This window comes from Gasterosteus aculeatus, chromosome X, assembly GCF_964276395.1.
Source record: "Gasterosteus aculeatus chromosome X, fGasAcu3.hap1.1, whole genome shotgun sequence".
NCBI classification, from domain to species: Eukaryota; Metazoa; Chordata; class Actinopteri; order Perciformes; family Gasterosteidae; genus Gasterosteus; species Gasterosteus aculeatus.
The window spans coordinates 7,216,124-7,237,255 of record NC_135698.1 but is presented as its reverse complement, the minus strand read 5'-3'; the positions used below and the strand labels follow the sequence as shown (position 1 = coordinate 7,237,255).

At 45.7% G+C, this 21,132-nt stretch overlaps 1 protein-coding gene across 3 annotated transcripts in view; it reads left to right on the top strand.

Annotated features, from left to right (window-relative positions):
• Window positions 1-648: 648 nt before the first annotated feature.
• The window catches only part of LOC120809385 (protein O-mannosyl-transferase TMTC2), a 72,720-nt gene continuing 52,236 nt past the window's right edge, over window positions 649-21,132 (top strand). For 2 of the 3 annotated variants that reach the window (XM_040163140.2, XM_040163139.2), the window contains exon 1: window positions 649-1,180. In XM_040163140.2, coding sequence (XP_040019074.2) covers window positions 1,098-1,180 — 83 coding nt within the window. In that variant the 5' untranslated portion in view covers window positions 649-1,097. Of the gene's footprint in view, window positions 1,181-18,739; window positions 18,999-21,132 lie in introns of those variants that run through there. The other variant, XM_078082016.1, reaches the window with a different exon arrangement.

Here is a 21,132-nt window from a genome sequence, read left to right as displayed (position 1 = left end):
GTAGTAAATGACCCTTACCGACGCGTCTCGGCATCACTTGCTGTGATTTATTCCCGTCGCCTGAGCAGGAGCAGTGCGCATGCGCACCAGATTTCCCAACCACATGCGTTTGTATAACGCCTGAATCAATTTAGCAGAAACACGAAGAGCCGCAGCGGAAGTTGTTCAAATGAATCTCAGTATTAAGGCATGATATCGATTATTGAATAAAAACCCAGTCCGAGGAAACAAAATATGTGTATGAGCGATAATATAAATGAACTCATATGTACCGTTTTTGATAAATATACCCTGGCCAATTGCTATTTCGGTGAGAATAAAACAACACATATCAAGGACGAGAATATGCCGAAGTGGAAGACTGGCTTTATGAAAACGGGATTAACGTGGGTCCAAACACATGAATAAATCCGGTAACAAGTAATTGAAAATTAAAGTATATGTATATAATTCATAGGGCCTATGTTTTTACTTTTAATTTTTTGTGTGTCCAAAAAACCCTGCACATTTTTTGTGTTGATAACTACGTCCTAATAGGATTCAAAACAAACAAAGTGGAGCTTATTATTTTTCACATGCACTCGTCTAATGCGCGAACTCAAAGCCGCGAGCTTTATTTTGAAAGCGCCACCAGAAGTCGCGGTTGCCATTCCGGCCGACTTTGAGCGCCGTCTCGGGCTCGTCCAGCATTGGCCGCTGAGCATCAGAGCGCTGGTCCTCCTCCGCGTCGGCGCGCGACCCGCAGCTCGTTCGTTCTCTCCTACCGGACTCCCGGCCGGAACGTGCAGCGCTCCCGGCCCCAACATGGGCTAGAGAGGAGGCCACTTTGCGCACTTCGCCGGGGATGATGATGATGAAGATGATGATGGGGGTTCGGTTGGCGGTGGGGCGAGAGGAAGAAACGGACTTGTTTTCGCTCAGACATCCTTGACAAAGACGGGGAGCGAGAGGGGAGAGCGACCGGGACTAACCGCTCCTCTCCGTCCCGCTTGGCATCTTTGACATTTTTGTTGTTGTTGTTTTTTTCCCCCCCTATTTTTATTTTTATTTTTTGTTTTTGAATTCTGTTCTTTCCCGCGTGCGCGCGAGGCAGAGAGATGTTCGCAGAATCGCTGTGCGGCGCCGTGGCTCTGCTCCTGTATGTCAACACTCTGGGCGCCGATTTCTGCTACGATGACAGGTAACGCGAGTGAATGAATGACACCCGGCTCCGATGCTGCTAACGTCGGCTTCTTCCCCTCACCTACCCCCCCCCACACACACACACACACCCTGGATCTACCCTGGAAAGTCATACAGGGCTTCATCCATCATGCTGCAATAACTCCGAATGAGTCAAAACAAGCAGTCTGCGCGCCCCCGAAAAGTACCCATTGATCAATAGAGGGTGGTGCCTTCAGGGGCAAGTGGAGTGATCCATCTGCCCCGCTGGTTGTCCTCACCCATCTGCAGTAGCTACTCTGTGGGAAACTTTGAAGTCAGTGTAACAAATCCTGCAGACATTTAACATGTATGTGCTTTTAGAGGGTCTAGTGACCAAACCAGTGCCCTCCCAAACTGTCATATTCCTGCAGCATCCCCTCCAGCTATCTTTCTAGAATCGTTGTTCCTGGTGAACACCGTGAAACGCACGACTAAATAGGAGTGTGCGCGTTGCAGTCTCTGGAGCGTTGGACTTAAGTCCTGAGTCGTGCTCAAGGAAATAATTGATCTCTGGAGGACCGACATGTCTCCTGACTCTCACCAAAAGTCCCCCGCTCTATCTGATCGTGTGCAGCCATGCAAACAACTTTGTGCAAAGTGTCCTTTTTTTTTTTTTTTCTTTCTTCTCATTATTATTAATTTAGTCGCCACCGTGCACTTAAAGCGCATCGGCGGGCGTGATGCTCGGTTCGGCCCGCTGCTCTCACCCACAGTGATGCATTACTCATAGCTGGCCGTTTGGCGTCTGATGGCCGAGTGGCTGTCAGTGCCTCGGGCTTGTTTCTGCACCGTCCAGGCTCTCATGTAGGTCAGAGGCAACTTGCTGCTGTTGTACATGTTGATGTATAATGAGCTTGTATTTAAAGATATTGTTGTATGTGACTCACTCCCCCACCCCTGGTTTGTGTATAACGGGTGCACCCAGGGGACACACTTTAGTCAAGTAACACTACATAAACATCTTCCACATCTACCTGTAGGTGTATTTCATTGCTTAGCTCTGTACATGGAACGCTTCCTGCCCAACACGTCCCCCAAAGGCCCTTTTTTTTTTCTCTTTCGTTAAAAGTCAAATACTTCTCTCTAGTAAAAGCCGCCTGCTTCCTTTTGTACTTGGTGTTAAGGTCAGGTGCATCAGGCGGCAGGTTTGCCACAGCCCCGGTGTTTTAGTGCAAGACGGAAAGCCAAACCCTGATTGCATTCTGATTTTAGCCTGTGAAGGGAAGGTAACAAATGTATCTGCGTTTGAGCTTTGGGCCCAAGTCACAGCAGGCTCCCTAAACCCGACGAGTGCTCCGATGCCCGCCTCAATGACGTGTTCTGTCTCCCGCGGCTTCTCGCTCACCCAGCGCTGTCTGTTCTTAACACCATGTGTTCGGTTCGGGCTTGCAATTAGCAGCCGTCTCCTGTCCCCTCGGGGCTCCGCTGGGGGAGGGAGGGGTCCTGAGTGTATATCGCATTTTCAACGGAGGGAAGAGTCTGTTACGATCGCCGAGTCACAAGAGCAGAATTAGCAAGTTTACAATCAGAAATCCGCCCTCGTTGAAAATTCTGAACGTGTGGAGACCATAAATCAAACTGCCATCAAACTTGCCATTACCTCCACACCCTGCAGCTCGTATGGGCACGATTCATTTTATCCGTGAGTCCGACGTTCATTTATGGATCATTCAGTATAATGGTTTTCAAATACACAACTGTTTAAGCACGTAAGGCCTCTAGCTTCAAAAATAAGGATTAACTGTAGATGTATTCTCTGGTGTTCATTTAATAGGGAAAAGTAAACTCTGTGGCTTCCTCTGAATGTGCATGATTAATAGCCGCAGAAGTATTAAATATGGATATTTGTCATGGTGCAGCATTGATTTCTCTCTCTCTGAGAAGACCGATTGTGCTACTTTCTTTGCTCCTGGCTGTGAAACCGATGCATTGACTCAACTCAGCGACGTGATTAAAAGTGATGATCCAAAGTTGTGTGTGTGTGTGTAAAATAGCAAATAGCTTAGAAAATACACCGGAGGTTTTTGCCATCGATCGGCTGGTAGTCTCGCATGGCGGCGGAATAAGTAACGATGTGTCGCTTCCTCTTTTTTTAGCGAAAGGAGCGCCTGAGTACACAGCCGTAAAAGGCACTCTTATTTCTTATCAGTGACTCATTCACACGGTCACACACTCATTCATTCATTCATTCATTGGAGCAAACCTTAGGGGCCACGACAAGGTGACGGGGAAGGAAAGTTTCCACGTGTGGAGAGAAACAGTCCGAGCTGTTAAAAGAAATCTTGATCTTGAATCGTGACCCTGGCGTTCTCCGTGGATTTAAAAGCTACATCCCGAAAGAGACGACAACCTCCCAGGGAGCTTTTCCTCTCTCTCTCTCTCTCTCCCTCCTGGAAACACCTCATCGCTAACGCATCCACAGCTCCGACACCTGCAGGGGAGAATGGGATTCATACGTCATGTAGTTCATATCTCTGCTGCTGCAACGTCTACAGTTAAGAGCCGAGCAAAGGAATGAAAGAGCCCAGATAAATGTCAGAGGAGAAATAGTGGCGCAATATGGCGTTGGCCGGCCGTGACCCTGCGGCCCAACGGCAACAGCAGGTGAAGGCCTCGGTGCGTTATTAGCTTGATTCCAGGGGGGGGGATTGATGTCGAAACAACACATTTTTTTGAAGTTCCTGAATGATTAAGATTCTGTTTTTCCATTTCACAGCAAAAAGGAAATTGAGCTGTCCTCAAGGTATATTTCAGACACACACACACACACGGCAGCGCTATGGATTATCGTTGCCCGTCACGAGCCTGACGGATGTGACGAACTGCGGCCATCTCGTTTTTCTCTGCCCCGGTCTGACGTCTTTACGGTTCGACTGCGTGACGATGCGTGAAGGTTGCGAAGGTCACTCCGGAGGACGCCGCCTGCCTGGCTCACGGGCAATGATTTATGACGCTCAAGACAGTTGGTGAGGTGGCGAGCTGCCGCTTGGCCCCCCCACCCCTCCCCCCCGCACTCCCCGTGAGCTTTATTTAGAGAACTCGTGATCGGAGGACACAACCGATGGTTCGCGCTGTTGGATGGGAGTTTCGGGTCGATGGCGGCGCAGCGCTCTGGGAACTGACTCATATCGCTTTTAATGATCCACCAAGCACTTAAAAAAAAAAAAAACACCTTAGCAAGTCTTCATTTTATTCTATTTATTCCATCAGCAGTTTTCCTCAAAGATGCGCACACACACAAACACACAAAAGTAGCCCTATTGTCTGTCGGTGCGCTGATGTGGAACCCTTCTCTCATGGCCGGTGCTGCAGGATGGGCCGTCTGCGGTCCTGTTGAGGGGCCCAAGGGTGCGGCAACCCGGCAGTTTGAGTACCACCCCCCCCCCCCCCCTCCGTCTGCTCCCTGTAATTAGCGTCCTGCGTGCACAGAGGGACTCACGACATGGTTTTGGTAGGCGTAGCTCCCTTCCTCCCTCCCAAAGCCGTTTAGCACTCCAGCTCCCGGTCGACCGACGGCTGCCTCCAGATGGTCCCGTTTGGTGAGCAGTTTAGGGTTTTTCTCCCTTCTGCATTTTGAGGGGGGACGTTTGAAAAGGATTCAAACGGAGGATGTTTCGTTTGCTTGTAGTTGCCAGGATGGAGACATCAAAGTGACCACTAATGCAGCCGGGGAAGAGGACCTCAGGACAAAAACACATGCTATAAGAAATATATACCCTAATGGCAGCGAGTAATATGAAAGGGGTCACCCGTAATAGTCATTTAACAACCTACAGAGGATTACCTCTACGTCATCTTTTATCTAATTGGTTTTAAGGCCAGAATGGTTCACTTCCAGATTTCTCATTGCTGTTTTCAAGCGAAAAAAGTACCCGCCCGAATGCTGATGATGTGTACGCTCGACGTGAAGGCTGAGCGCTAACGAGTTAGCCTTTCATTTCATTGTCCAGCGGAGGGGACTTTGATGCTCCTGCATTTCCTCCCTCAAATCCCCCATGTAGTACAATCTGGTGTCTGCAGGAGAGGAAGGAGACGCGTGTGAGACATTCGGTCCAATCCCACTGATTTTCTCACACGATTTCTGACCAACTTTTAGTGATTGAACCCCAATTTGCACGCTCCAACTTGACCGTTGACATAGAAAGTCCTTTTTTGTTGTTTTCATCCCAGTTCAACTTCAATTTTCCTAATGTGCTGCCACTGTGACCGTCTTCACTTTAACTCCAGTTGCCCGGAATGAAACCCCGAAAATATCACATCTTCTTTTTCATAAGATATCGTTCTTCAACAGAGAGCCAACGGAGGGGAGAAATAGTTATTTTCACCCGTGCCAACATTGCAAAATAAGCTATCCTGGCAGAATTCCATTTGTTTCTAAAAATCCCATTTAATGAGGGAAACTAACGTGTTTGTGAGTTGCTTCCTTCACGACCCAAAACCCTTCAGAGTGACTTAAACATCCGAGCTCGGGGTAGAGCGAGTTCATATTCAGGTCAATAGGAAACACCTTACTAGACCCAGAAAAGGCTTACGTCAAACTGTGACTTTGTTATTGAGTCTCGTAAAGTTCGTAAAAATGCTGGCCTTTTTTTGCTGCGTTTCACTGTGTTCAGGTAAAAAGGAAAAATCCTAAAACACCTGCTTATTTGGAAAATGTGCAAAAGCGATTACATTTGTGAAGGTGTTTTATTGGTGCACTTCCTAGCAGTATAACCTCTCTATGTCGAGACTGTCCGTTTTTTTTCAGAAGGAACAGAGAAATAATGTTGGTTTGCAATGCATGCAATATTTTGTATCACGCTCTATAATTCAGCCCAGACGATATCTTGGCAAACACATAACTGCTGTATAGAAATGTGTTTGGAAAAACAAGGAGAAAGACGAGGGGGGGGGGGTCTAAAAGTAATGGAACACAGAGCAGGTGCTCCTGATGGTTTGGCAAAATGGAACTGCAGACAAGAGCACTGAAGTACAAGAATTACGATTTTTAATATCACGGTCACATGATGAAACGAGTTGGATATACTCTGAAACAGCGACACCTTTACGCTGACAAGGTCATAGCCTCTCAGGCAGCACGGCTCTCCCGATTGTTCAGTATGACCTTCCTTCAGCACTTTCGGTCCAGACTGAATTATCTCACCAACTTTCTGATGGATTTCCATTGAGCTTTGTACCGACATCCGTGGTCCACATAGGAAGAATACTACTTAGTTTCCTCAAGTTCCTTTATCAGGTAATCTAACCAGGCCAGATACCAACCGAACTAATTTGGTCTCAATTATGAAGATGTGATTAGTATTTTTTACATAGGTTTCTAATAACTTTACAAGCAATTCATATGATATGTAGGCTGCTGTTATCAGTTATCATGTGACTCAATGCTTCTGCCAAATCTACTAATTATTTTGGTGACCCACCAGTGTGTCCTGACCCAGTATTTGAGAATGACTAATATGGCTTATATACTCTTCTGTGCAGCGGAAGGACATGTCTTAAACAACGGGCTTAAAATTTTGACTAGTGTGTGTGAACAGAAGCGGGTTTTTAAGTGCGGGACCCCTAAGCCGCCGTTCAAGTTTCTCACTTTGTCACAGTAATCCTGAACGAGACTTAACAAAAGAAAACACCCATAACCTCCAGGTCCAGATGATTTCTAGACTTTGGAGAAACGTGATACATAGCTGAGACTTAAATACCTGTGATGGTCCGATGGGGAGCTGAAGCGAGCTGCTCTCTAAAGTGCATGCAACTGAATACGTGCTGCGTCACCAAGGTGATTGTCAGCTTTGGTTGTCATTTGTGATACTCTAACTGCATAGGTCACTTTTCTCATTGCGGGATTATGAGTTGCTCGCCATTGGCCTCGGGTTCCAGGCTGGCCAATGGCACGCTGCTTCAAAGCTGCATTGCGGTTTAATGCTTTTTAATCACCAAACTGGTATACGGTGGGATGAGAACTATAACCATATGTTGATGTCTGGTTTGGTCCTCGGTGGGGGGGATTGAAGCATTGGAGATCATCTTGGCGCCACTGCACAAGACGTTGACCGTAGTCCTGCTTGTTGTTAAAGACCGTCAGATTATCTCTTTGAATGCATCATGCTGTTATAGCGGCACACACACCAACAGGATGCTGCACAGAGACAGACAGACGGGCAGACGTGATAATAATCGCCTTAAAGTGGCAAGGATGTTTAATACCAAATCTTCAGAAAAACAAACCAACAAACTCACACGGTCCGTTCAGCGCAGCTACTCAATGACGTGAGAAAGGCTTCACACCGGAACACACAGAGTCAAAAAATGATGGGTCAAAGGTGCCGTTGGACCAACCGAATGAGATCAGTGGGGTTTCTAATCAAATAGCACGATGCATCTGGCGTGTGGACAACAAAGTTTTGACCTGCGGTGTCGGGTAGACGCTGCCTGTAGGTTATGCTCCCATCATTAGATGTGGGTCTCAAATGATTTGACTCTGCCAGGCTAAAATCTTAATGGGTCTAGACAAGGGTTTGGATTTCGGGGGCTAATGCCGGCTGATGGCTCTTAAGCCGTGGCCACTCACAGGCTCTTGGCCCTCTTCATATTAATGGGATTAGCAGGACTGTGGATGAGAGGGGGCACGACGTGTAAGCAGAGAAGCCCGAGCTGCTAGAAACAAAAACTCCCCTGTCTGTCTCCCGTATCCAACGGGGATGCTATCGAGAGGCGAAGGCTACCCCTCTTCCCCGGCCCGCTCCATCTCGGTGGCCTTATTCCCCGACAAGGAGAACTGGCCCTTTTTCGAACGGGTTATGACACAAGTTGGCCAGTTCGAGGCCGATGCCTTTGTCCATTGTGAGAAGAAGGGGGGGGGGCTGTGTGGTCCCTCTGTTCTCCCTGCACCCAATGAAGGAGGCCATTTGTCCCTACATAGAGGGGAATTAAGCTCTGGTTGTGTTGCTCTGTTGCCTTTTTCAAGGACAAAGAAGCAAGACCTCAGTGTTCCCCTTTTGGACTGAGCAGAAAACGATTTGCCGACCCGAACCTGTCCGACCCAATCGGGTGAACTTATTACGGTCGTACGCGCTCTGGTTGGGGTTTTTAAGCGGTGAGACGGAGAACAGAGCGCAAAAGATTTCCAGTTGCTGCGCTAACAGAAGCTCCTTTGTCTTATGAATGTGTATCCGCTCAACTTGTTTGAGTGGCACGGGTTCAAAGATGCATTTGGAGAAATGCGGCCCGACATGTTTTTAGAGCTGGCTGCCAAGCTGGAAAGCAGATATCCGCTTTAGGTTTCCAGAATGAGAATATTTAATTTAGGATTGCAGTATTTATATTATGGCCAATTAAAAGCCACATTTTAGTAATAACAAACTAAAATCAAGAATATGCTTAAACGTATTTTACATAACCCAAAGCAACTTCTTGCCCTCACTGTGAAACGTTTGTCAAAAACCTGACTTACTTGTTCATAAGTGCCATCGTGCACCACTGCCCCTTGAGATTCGGGGATGTTTCTCTTTCATTTAGCTGTTGACAGTACTGGACTTAAGGAAGCTCTCGCCTCTAATGAGGACTTTTTAGACGGTCTTCCCAAGAAGAGCGACAGAAACGTCCCCCTTCACCGAAACCATTTGTTGCTTCCTCTTTTCCTACTTAACAACGTAGTCATTTTAAGGTTTTTAATTTTAATTCCCTACACTTTGTTGTTGTGCCAAATCCATCAACCACATTTCTTTTGCATCTTAAAATGTATTGACAGTGAGCTAAATAGTGGCAAACACTATGTTGATCCCAGTAGAAGAAACTTGTACAGACTTATGGCTCTGAATACAGTGGCCATCATTACATTACATGTCAATTAGCTGACGCTTTAATCTAAAGCGACTTACAATGAGTGCATTCAACCACAGGGATACAAACTCAGAAGAGCAAGAAACGAGAAAGTGCAACTTCATCAAGTAAGCCAATTTACAATTTGCTATAGATGAGTGCCATTATAAGTACAATTTAAGTGCTGCAATTCTCAACGATCCATCACCGAATGCAAGATGCTGTGCAAGCATTTGAATTAATGACAATACCATTTGGTAGGACTTTTCCCCTTTATTCTCAGTTTCGGGTTTGATCGTTAAAAGTGTTGTAAAGTCTGTGATGTGTGTTTATTATTGTGGTTAAAGCGGTTTTCAAGTATGATTTACAGGATCTGGTGTTAAGTGTGGTTAGCGAGTCAAATGCAGCACAGAAGGGCCTGCGGTCCGGACAGTTTAGTCACTAACCTGTTGCTCCCCTCAGGCATGTGCTCCTGGGACACAATAAGACATGTGCCCCCTGTGGCCTTCACTCCGTCTCCAGTCACTGGAGTTGACGTATCGCTGGAGAGGAAACAATATTGTACACTGCAGATGAGCAAAAGGAAACAGGAAGGGACTCGTGAGGTGTGTTTTCTGTTGCTGACAGTTCAAAGTGGAAGACGGAAGTCTTGTGAATCCCAACAATAAACTGCACACACACACACACACACACACACACACACACACACACACACTTCCTACCTCTGACCAGACCACAAGCTGCCTCTAATTGATACTGCCGGGCCCTGGGAACCCAGTGTGTGGTTTTAATACTCTGTGAAATGCGTGCGAAGCACAACATCCAGCAGTGTGCCCCCCCTCTGGGACGCCGCAGGTTATTTACAACCAGGCAACCATTCTGGCTCCAGGTCCTCACATAGTTTTTATTTAAGTACGTAAAAAAAAAAAAAAAAAATAGTAGTACCTACCGCACCTGGATGTGACCCTTGCCAAGCCTTTCATCAAGTAGCGACCCTGAGAGAGGGTAAGCGTTGACTCCAATCCAGAGCCGTAATCTCAGCCTCAGGGGGCTTTTCACCAAACTGCTGTGCGGGTTATGAAAGATTGAAAGCAGTTATATGTTGAGTTCCTACCTTTTGGTGCAGGCTCCACACTATTGTCTCTGAGTACCTTCCTTACCTGCTTTTGTGATTTATTTGTGTTTTGAGACGTTCATTTGGTGTCACCAAGTCCAATCGAATGGGTTGTGCGCTGACGTTGCTTGTCGTGACTTGGTGAGAAGGACGTGTCTGACATCTCTCCAGATGGAGAACAGCTTGTGTTGTATTGGGTTTCACAGACGGAGCCAAGTCTCCCGCTCGCAGTCTCTCTTCCTCTCCTTCTCTTTCTGTCACCATTTATGAAATCACACTACTGACAGATTGATGGAATCATGATGCTCCACAAGGTTGATTCCACCGGTTTGTTTCGGCTGAGCGCTGACCCTCACTATCTCTCACTGCGGGGTTTCCCCTCGTCTTTGACTTTTTTTGGGGGGCTATTTCGCCAAGTGATGTCTTCCTCTATATCGCTGGAGATGCTGGACACACACAAAAAAGTTCATTTTCGAGGGTTTACAAATGAGAAGAAAGCAGAGCTGGCGAAAAAGAATGACCGATGGAGCATTACGGAATCAGATGGAAGGTCTGATCCTCGATCGCTCAAGTGTGACCGTCAAGGCCTCGGGGCTGATCTTTCATTCTGCGGTGAGCACGACTGGTCCTGACCGTGAGCTGCTTTTGGGATAACGTCTACCTGATTGGGATGTTAAGAGGGCTCAAAACCACAGCGGATCGCCCAAGCGGCTTATCCAAGCGCGTCCGGCCTGTTGTGGTAGAAACATCAGCGGGTACCTTAACTAAGAATTCAATTCAAGGTAGATCCTTTCCATGGCCTCGCTCCCTCACAAGCTTTGTTTTCATACGTGTGAGGGTCCGCAAAGGTTGCCAGGTGAAAAACCCCAACCTGCAGTCACAGGAGGCTCACGGCTGTTCAAACACGCTGTCACTCAAGCCTTCGTTTTCCCTCGGAACAGTGTTTACCTTTAGCGCCAGTATTTTAGCCCTGTGCTAAGACCTTTTAAAAAGACATGCACGACCATTATGACACTTTTCCACCAAGAACCCTCTTAAGGCGAGTCGATTTCTGTGTGCGAAGGGGTGAGGTGACGTTACTCTGCTGGCAGATTTCCATTACTTGTGTGCAGAAAACCCCCCCCCCATCATCAGTACTGAACACTAGATTAAACGACTGGCTCTCCCTGCCGCCGCTTCTCATTTAGCGTGGCCATCACTGCAGCTGACTGATGGGGCTCACGACTCTTGCTCGTGGCGGCTGACTCAGATCGGGCGGGCCTCCGGGTACCTGCCGCGTCGGCTCGCACGGCCCCTGGAGACCCGGCCCCTTTACGTTGGGAGACGATGGAGCACGATAGCCCGCTGTGGGATTGTGCCGCCTCCCAAACTGCGCATATTCTCATTCTCCTCAGTAGCCAGTGACTAACACCAGCAGCTCATTTGGAGATTATTTATGTCTAGTAAATGAACAATCCACCATAGTTTCCCCGGGAGCACGCAGCTGGCTGGACCTTTTATTACGTGAATATGAATTTCATTCATTTCTTCCTGCAGCTGTAGCAAAGAACATCCATTCATTCAATCAAGTATGACTCAATACAGGAAAATGAAAGACTTACGTGGCTAATGCCCACCGTTTTATAGTAGCATACATTTTTATGTAGATATATATTCTCTCCGTGTTGAGTATTAACACAAAGGAAAATGAGGATGGAAAAACTTGCTTGTGATCCAATACAGTTCAGATTTATGCAGGCGATTTTGGTGTATCCCACTACTGACAAAGTGACTAATTTACTTTTCTGTAAGAAAGCAAAATGACTATTTAAAGGAAATGTTCAATAGAAAAAGTGTTGGGGTTGTATTTGGGGAAAAGGTATCCATGAAACGATCCCTTTCTCTGCTGTGCCAGTATTGTTAGGGACGATTTACATTTGCATCCGTGGCTCCTTTTACCTCCTGGGTTTTCAGTTTTGCTTTGGTTAGTAGCTGCAGATAATGTTCATTGACAACTGTTCTTGTCAAAGGTACCTAAAAACTATTTCACAGATATTTATAGCATGTTTTTGTTCTCCAAACTTCTGCATCTTTAAAATAGTTTGTTTTAAATTGATTCATGAGCGACATGAAAGGGATCAAAAGATAAAAAGAACGTTGAAGGTGATGTGCATTTGACCTCGATCAGAGAATTAATGAGATTATTCACATCAAAGTGCATCAAAACTGGTCAAACATCTTGATATTATTTCAAACATTGGTCCAATAATCGACACGTCGCAGCTGCATACAAGACCCAGTGCATGAACAATGTTTTCACCTCAACACTTTCACACCTTCTGACAGCTCTAGACCTTGAAGCAGAGGCCACTTGCTTATTCATGAACCATTAGCGGTTGACTTGATGTCTACCCGGGATGCTGAGCTCTAACCATCCTCACATGTCTGCAGATGATATAGCGCGTTTGTTGCGTCTTTGATGGCAAACCCTTAACTGTAAGCAAATAAGAGGCAGCCACTCTCTTCTTAAATAACTGCATTGTATTACTGTACATCGAGTGCCATAATGATGCAGCATGACAAGGCCATGATGAAAAAATGTGAAGCAGCTAAGAGCTCCGACCTCTTTGATCCAATAATGCCACTACGATACAAGTTTGTGAGAAAGACATTTGAGTCCATCTCCCTGGAAGCTTTTTTTTCCAGCAGCCGACACCAGCTTTACTTCGCCGATCACACATTAATGTATTGAGCCGCCTTCCTCATTTTCTTGGACTTCTTTTTTTTTATAATAATAATGTCCTCATTAGCAAATTCCTTGGATGGAAGGAAAATGAAATATGAAATATCAGCTGATGCCTTGTGGTGTTTAGTGCAAATGATGCAGGATAATGAGGCAGTCCACCAATGCCAAATCAACATGCACTCAGCCTTATATAAATCATTCATAACTCGCTCCAGTGCGATGGACAAACATCCTGACGTATCTCCAGCATCACTCCACCAAATAAGGAAATATTAAAAAAAAAAAAAAAAGAATACAGCATAAGTATGCTAGGCATTGACGGCATGTACTTTCATTATTTTCAGCAGCTTCGGTTTGGGTTATTAGCTCAGCTGCAGAAGTGTTTATGGCTGTTGGAGCTGTGTTTATTTTAGCAGGATTTAAGGATGTTTATTTGGGACGAGCTTCTGCAGTATACAGGGCCCAGTCAGATAATTGGGAGATTTATGAGCTAAATGAAACACCAGCTCAGTGTTCAGCTGTGTTTACCTCTATACATTTTGCACAGCTGAAACATCTGCTACCTTTACAGAAAACCATGAAACGCTTATGAATGAACCAAAAGTACCTGCTGATTTCCCCCTGAATGCTGTCTGATTGTGAGGAACTGCAAGTATGCCTGACTTAGCACACGGTAATTATTATTTTTTTACCCAGCTTTCTCTGAGTAAAGACTGAAACTGAACCAAAATATCTGCAATATCATGAATTGTTATTTTTGTAAACTGCAGGTTGCATTCTAAGCATTAAAGTAAATGTCTTACCTACGTTTGCATCCACTGCTATTAGTGGGGGATTAATCCCGATTTGTGCATAGAATTGAAAGTAAATTACAGTGCTAATAAAGATGATGGAACACGTCACCCAGTGCAGCGGTGCGGTTTTGAAGTCCATTTTATGGAACAGAAGAATAATCTGCATGTGGTTCAACAACACGGACAGGTCAGCTGCATCACTTCGTTAATGGTTCTGGTCTGTAGGGGACGATTCGTGAGGACAATTTAATTTCACGCTAAAATCAGGGGCTGGTGGCAACCTGCATTAGACAGGTGATTTATTTGTTGCAGCCCCCCTGAATTTAGATGACAAGAACAGTCCTGAGGCATAGCTGCGTGGGAAGGGATGGATGGGGTGGGGGGTCCACGACCCACAGGGAGATCAATACTACAGCACATGGCCGTGGAAATGGTGCTGATGCCTTTTGTTCTCATCCACGTCTTCGCTATAAACCAACCATTTTGTAACACTACACTTTGTTACAAAATGTTGTGAGAAAAAAAAACACAGCTTGGTGACACAAGCCATTTGTTTTTACAGGCCATATGTTTGACCATGCGGATTTTCACACAGCGGGCCAGAGCTACTAGTTTTTAACTGCCTGTCATTGGAAGCAATATCAAGGACAGGAAAAGCAATGGGGATGCCAAACTAAGGCAGGTATACCATAGTCCCTTTAGAAAGGGAAAAATCAAATCAGCCACTTACTTACTTACGTGTGTATGTAGACGACGCTCCGAAGATTAATAACCACAGTTTTGATCTTTTGAAAAAAGCTAAGCTCACATCTTTTGGGATGTTTGCTTGATTGCAGAGTACAATACCTGTTCTGTTGGGGGAAAAAATGGTTTCCATTAATCCAACCAAATACTGACATTTGCTTGGGGCAAGGCCTAAATAATTTGTTGGTATAACATTAATAATGCAATCATAGCGTCAAACATCACTGCGGGTATGTTTTAATAATGCAATCGTAGTGTCAAAACATCACTGCGGGTATGTTTTCTTTTTTCTTCCTGGGTTGTGGACCCGACTTTGAAACCAGCTGTAGTGCTTCATCCATCTGTTTGCCTTTTACAGCATATAAATATAGAATGCAGTGCAGTATAAACCCAGCTTTCCCCCAGCCAAAAGAGGGGAAAGGTCAATTGCATGTACACTTTTCAAGTCGTAAAAACCCACATACAAGTATTTTTCTTCGGGGTTTAGAGAGAATTCCTCGCCCTCAGGAAAAGACGCCCGAAGGGTTGGAGGGAATAATAGCTCACTTTGCACCTCGTAAAAAAAAACCTGTGAGCACACCTCAAGTGCCGCTGCTGAAGGCCTCTCACCGAAAGGCCCCCTCAAAGCAGTCCACGAGCACGATAGAGAGCGCAGGGGAGGGGCCACTTTGTCCTCTTCCCACTGTCCCTCATCCCGAACCACCAAGTGTCCTAAAGGAACGACGGGACATCATGAGCACCTTTCTTCCATTCACTTTGTTTTCGTTTTCTTCTTCTGGCTCCACTGCACAGCCACAGCGTCGAGTCGACACTCCAAAAGTGCTAAAGTGTGTTTCTTTGCCACGAGGGTCTGGCCTGAACCCTTGGCTATTGAGCTGTGCTAAATGTGTGCACTGTGTGGCAATTTTAACCCAGTTTGCATGACTTCAATTTTTTATATCTGCTGAGCTCCAGGAGCGCGCTTTGTTGCGCCGGCGCCGCAGGGGTGGCAGAGAGAGCGCGGCTCTCCGTTGGATCCGTTGGGCAACGATAGGACACAACTGACCCGTAGTAGATGAATTACCGGGGGAATTAACTGATAGGCCGGCGTCCCTCAACAGACATGTACCTGCTGTGTGGGCTCTCGTCGTTTGATTACACTGGAACACAATAGCTGTGTTGATTATCTTTTGCTTTGATGGACAAAACCAGGAAATGTGATTCGTACTGAAACATATGACACTGTGATGGCTCGGCGTCATTGTTGTGAAGAGGTTTGCCTTTATTGCTGGAATGATTCATTCATTGGTCGATTTTGATTGGTGATAATGTTGAAAGCTAGAAGAGTCGAAAGTCACGCCAGCAACTCTGATTCATCAGCATTGTGTTCAACTTAATATTAACTCCAACAAGGAGAATGCTACTTTTATATTATTATATATCAAAATAGCCTGTTAACGTGGAACAGATTTGCTAACTGGCACAAAGTGCCGAGGCTGAAGGGAAAGTTTTACAATGGCAAAGAGAGAAAAGGTGAAAATCGCCACAGTCTCACAATTAATCCCTGAGGGGCTTTGAATATTTGTGGCAATTATCATGCAATCCCTCCACAAAATCAGCTGTATGAGCCAAATAAAAGTTTCTAATATTATTAAGATGAGAGCATTGCTCTGTATCTGAGCTGTAAATCATCAAAATCTAAAGGAGAGGTGGACTAGGCTGCTCAGTGTACAGCCTAAAATGGTCAACCCAACCATAATTCTAGATTATATATGGCCGTCAAGGTAGGAATCCGAAATGAATAGCTGCTCCCACTCGCTGACTTCTTCTAGGTCAAACCGGGCGGTAAATCTCCCCCCCCCCCCGCGAAGGCCCGTCCTGCTCTGAACTCCGTTAGCAGGGGTTTGACCGGCGAGCAGTTTCGTGTGATTAAACCCCACCGCTCACATCTGCATGCGGCTGCGTCTCGCACGTTCGGGCTGCCATCGCCTCTCGCTCCTTTCATCGTCAAGCGGGACGTTTTTTTTGATCACATTTCTCTCTCCGATTGCACTACCTAAGTGGAGGCTTGTTTTATCCTATTTCTACTATTTAGCTGCAGCGTAATTCATCGTTGTGGTCATCATCACAGAGCTGGTAGAAAAAACAAACGCACACCTCCTGCTAACATGTTATTTTTTGAGATTACGGCTCCCTTGCTCCTTTTGTGAGGAAATTGGGTTGACACAGTGAATTTCTTTCCATTTAAGCAGCCTTAATACTTAATGCTGTTTTGTCTGCCCCTGGGGCCCACTAAGTGCGCCTTGCACTTTTCCTGGGTTGGCACGGATTCTCATTACCTCTGGAAAAACTTCCTGTTCCATGTGAAGCAGTGTAACCTGATCCCGGGACTCAAAAATAGTTTGCGGGAGGAACGATCTGGTGGAAGCGATGCCGGGTCCCAAGACGTGTCACATAAATAGGAAACGGAAGCGCAGAAGATGTAAAGAAACAACGTGTGCCTGTTTAACACCTATAAATACCTGAGGAGAGGTGAACATTTTCTGTTGAGGAATAAGGGACAATTAGAGAAGACAAAGAAACTTGTATAGCGGTGCAATATTTCATTATTTACTTACATTGTAATTCCTCTTATTTGAAGGCATAAGGCATGATTAAGGGTGGTAAGAATAGACATCTTTTGAAGTGATGTCTCTGATGGATACGTGCTCACAAACCGGTAAACACCCAAAACATATACCCCCTTTAGAAGAAGGCCTTTGCATAATGTTTACATGACATCGTCTGTTTGGTGCTACAGGCCGTTGGTTCTTACTCCCCGGGGAGATCATCTATTTCCAACACAGGAGCCACCTGAAGGGAAAACCGGATCCCGACCCGCTGGGAAATGGCTCTTTTGAATCCTTTCGGATTGCCGATAGCGATTGCATCTGCGTTCATTAGACGCTCAAACTCAGCGTTGTGTGTTTTGTTATGGGCGCGGAGGCTTTGTGCTTGTGTGTCTGTGTGTGTGTCTTTTTTTACGTGCTCGTCTGAGTGGTTTTCCCAGTGAGAGTCGTTTTTAACAGGCGGATTCCTCCAGGATGAGTGTGACTGTTCGGTAGAAAAGCCCCATGGCGGCCTCCAAGTATGCAGCCTAATGAGCGTCAAGTCTAGCTGGTGGTCCATCAAAGAGGAATTAGGCCGTTTGCATGTAACTTGCTTTATTTTACACCAACAGAGCCATTCTCTTCTATCAGGAGGAGATTGCAAGTCTGAGGCGCTCCGTCGTTTGCGGTGAAAATGAGCAAAATAATTTGAGAAAAACTGTGAGTTGCTCGTAGTTTACTGAATGGTTTTAGGACGATGACCTTATACTGTCTGACTTGTACAATAAAAAAGCTGCTTTGTTTTACGACCCTCAACGGGGGCACAATTTAAACGGCTGGAATTAAAATGTCTGTAAAAGTGTTAATTGTTTCCAGTCGGCTTGCTGGTTTCGTTATGTACACAACATGGGTGCATTACAAGCGTCGTGAAAATCATTCGCATGGTGTTTAGCAGAACTTGACTTAATGGGGTTTTCCAAAACCCCAGTGCTTTATAAGTTAAACATGAACATTATTGGCACCAATCCATTGTATTTTTATTTCATTTCTTTTACTTTAAATGAGAATTGACTTGCAACCAGAAAGCTCCAAACAGACTTATTGTCACAAGTTACAATAACTGTATAACTATAAGTTCTCATCTCGCTGTGTAATATAATCGTGCACCTGCTAGCAATGAAAGTAAATTCATCACTTTGGTACAGAGTGAAATGTCTCAACACATCTTAGTTTAGTTCCTGTTCCCCAGTGGATGAATCCTAATAACCAAAATCCCAGGACTTCTTTTCCAGCGAGGTCCTTATCTCAAATTACACTCATTACACAGTTTTAATTGGGTTTATTTAGGTTGATTGTATTATGATTCTAAGTATGACTTAAACAATCTATTCTTTTGCCAGTTACGCAGCCAGAAAGAGAGATAAATACTGTAGCACAAACAAGACTTTATCTGCTGCTTATGTCTTCTACTTCTTCTGGTCCTGCCTGCAACTCTTTGGCATCATACTTCTTGTGTTGTAATCCCCACACTGGAAGACCAATATACAGTATTTTGGAAACAAAGCAGCATTGTTTAGCAAGACCCCCCCACCCCCCCGCCCCTCCCCTCCCGCCTCCTGCTTTGCATCTGACTTTAAATGAAATCAGAATGTGAGGCAGGGGAATAATCCCTTTGGGCTTGTGGTTTGTAGGTCATTGTGCCATTATGTTTTTTTTTTTTTTTTTTTCCCCTGCTCCGTCGAGGGAATATGCATGTGAGCATGCTCGTGTTGGTGGGGGAGGGGGAGCGAGGCCCGGAGGCTTGTCCTCCGGCTTGTCTGGTTGAAGCTCTAGCTCTAGCTTCTCTCTCCACGCGGCCGTAGATGGTCATGGAGTGAACCCATCCAGCCCCTCCAGGCTTCGCAAATCCCTTCCTCTGGGCAACAAAGGGATTATGGGTAAAACGGACTAATCTCATTCTGCAAATGTACCTTTGCAAAGTGTTTGCCACACGAGCCCCGACGTCAGCGTCATGTTGGAAAGCAAAACAATACGTAAGTGACATTTGCATCGTTTATTTTTTATTTTACCATCCGAGGCAAAGTAGGAAAGCGTTGCATTTCCAACCTTACGGCCTTTTGTTTTCATTATTTGGAAAGAATCACTTGGCTCGTAAGTCGATAACAAACGACTCCCCGGTGTGTAGGAAAAACATCCAAAAGCAACAGTCTTGATGATTTTCTAGCCTGTAGATTTATTAATACACCGCATAGGAATGAAGGTCGGGCCTGAAATACAGCTGGAGGTGTTGCGAGATGGAAAATACGCCTTTTTGGTGAAGAGCTTTCCAGACAGGTCCATTCAGTAGCACATACCAGAAGTGACAGTTCGGTACCTGGTCAAACGCTTTTGGAGAGCAACTTTCAACCCCTGAATGGTATTTCTGGCCCGCTCAACTCAAAACATCTTTGATGTCCTCCTCCCCCTCCGGTGTATACATGGACGTCGTGTCCTTATCTGCCGGCGAGGTGGGAGCGGAGTGACTGAACGAGGATGAAGTCATCGCCTTGTCTTCCGGGGGGGGGTTACACCTTAGCTGGCTCTGTTTCACGCGTTTTAAATGGTCCTGTCTTGATGGCGCGATAACGACGTATCGCAGGGTGATTCAAACGGTGCGAGGAGAAATAAGCCAAAAGGGGATTATCTGCAGTTGGAGGTTTTGCACGCCGGTGGAAACGGATAAGTATTAAAAGCCTCTTTGGCAGTGATCACGTTTATGGTTCCACCCCGGACTTCCTTAGAAGGTTGGCAATTAGCCTTTTTAGCTTTCACATACTGAAGGAAGGATTGTTTCCCCTCCACATTTGGCCTGGCGATGAAAGATTGTGGGATATTCGTTGTTGGACAATATTTATCTTAGAAGGAAGAGCTTTGATTCTGCACCGCAGGAAGGACATGTGGGCTGTCTCTGCGTTGCTCAGCGCTCCACTGCCAGATGCTGGACCTGGGTGGCGATGCTGCACAACGACTGCTGACTCGCCTCTTGTTTGTTAACCAACTGTTGTCTCTGTGTGTGTGTGTGTGTGTGTGTGTGTGTGTGAGTCTCCAAAGTCTTAAAAAAAATCCGCCACGCAAAACAGAACAGAGGCGTTTAACTGGTTGACGAAAGCCACTAAACTGTCACAGGGATGTTTCCTTTCCAGATGTTACTAATAGTAAGAGAGCGTTCCCAATGTCAGCTAGACGGGTGGCTCTCTTGTGGGTGGAGCTGGTGCAGCAGGATGGATGTGGGGAAATGCTATGTTGTCACACTGACAGGAATATAAGGCCGTGTGTGTCTGTGTCTGTGTGGCCGTGTCATTCTTTGTAAGGTGTAGTAGGAGGAGGCATATAAACAGACCACTAGCTAGTCCAGCCACAGCCTAAACATCCTCAAATTTGGGCATTTTCTCTGTAATTTCTCGGGATTTAAAGTATCGCCAAAAATAGACACTTACAATATTATTACTATTTGTAGATATATCAGTATTAGTTGTATTATATTGGCTCATATATTGACTCTAATTACACAGCATTACTATAAAAAACAACAAAAAACCTTTTGCGTTTTCTTTAGAAATGAATTATAATCCTGTCTATTTTCCGCTGTTCAGGTGCACTTATTCATTATTGATATTACATTGAAACATCTCTTTGATGTGCTTGGAAGGTTCAGGCGTGCCGACTTTTCTCAGCCTGCCAGGCTTTGGTTTTACTCTTTTACTCTCTTTACTCTTTACTGTCTCAGCTCTTTTTAAGTAATAAACGGCCCTCTGGTGACTTGTTGGTCCTGTTCTAGGGGCGACCGTGGCGCATGGAGTGGAGCGGACAGGGTTTGGCTCGAGTTCGAAACCCCCGGCTGCACCAAGTCCCGTGCCGGGGTGTCCCTGAGCAAAACACCCAACCCCTAAGAAGAAACTCCTGTATGTGTAAAATAATACTTGGCTTTTTACTCACAGTGTGAACGCACGGTTAGACTGACTTTTTTTTAATCAAAGCTACCGTGGGAGAGGCCTGGATTCACAACACCACCACCCCCAAAATCATTTTTTACGCATTTCACAACAGTGAGACTCGCTGCTCCTGTCCGTGAGCAAAGAGCACGCCCTGTGTTGCAGTCAAACGTGGCCTGTTTGCATGGAAACAAGA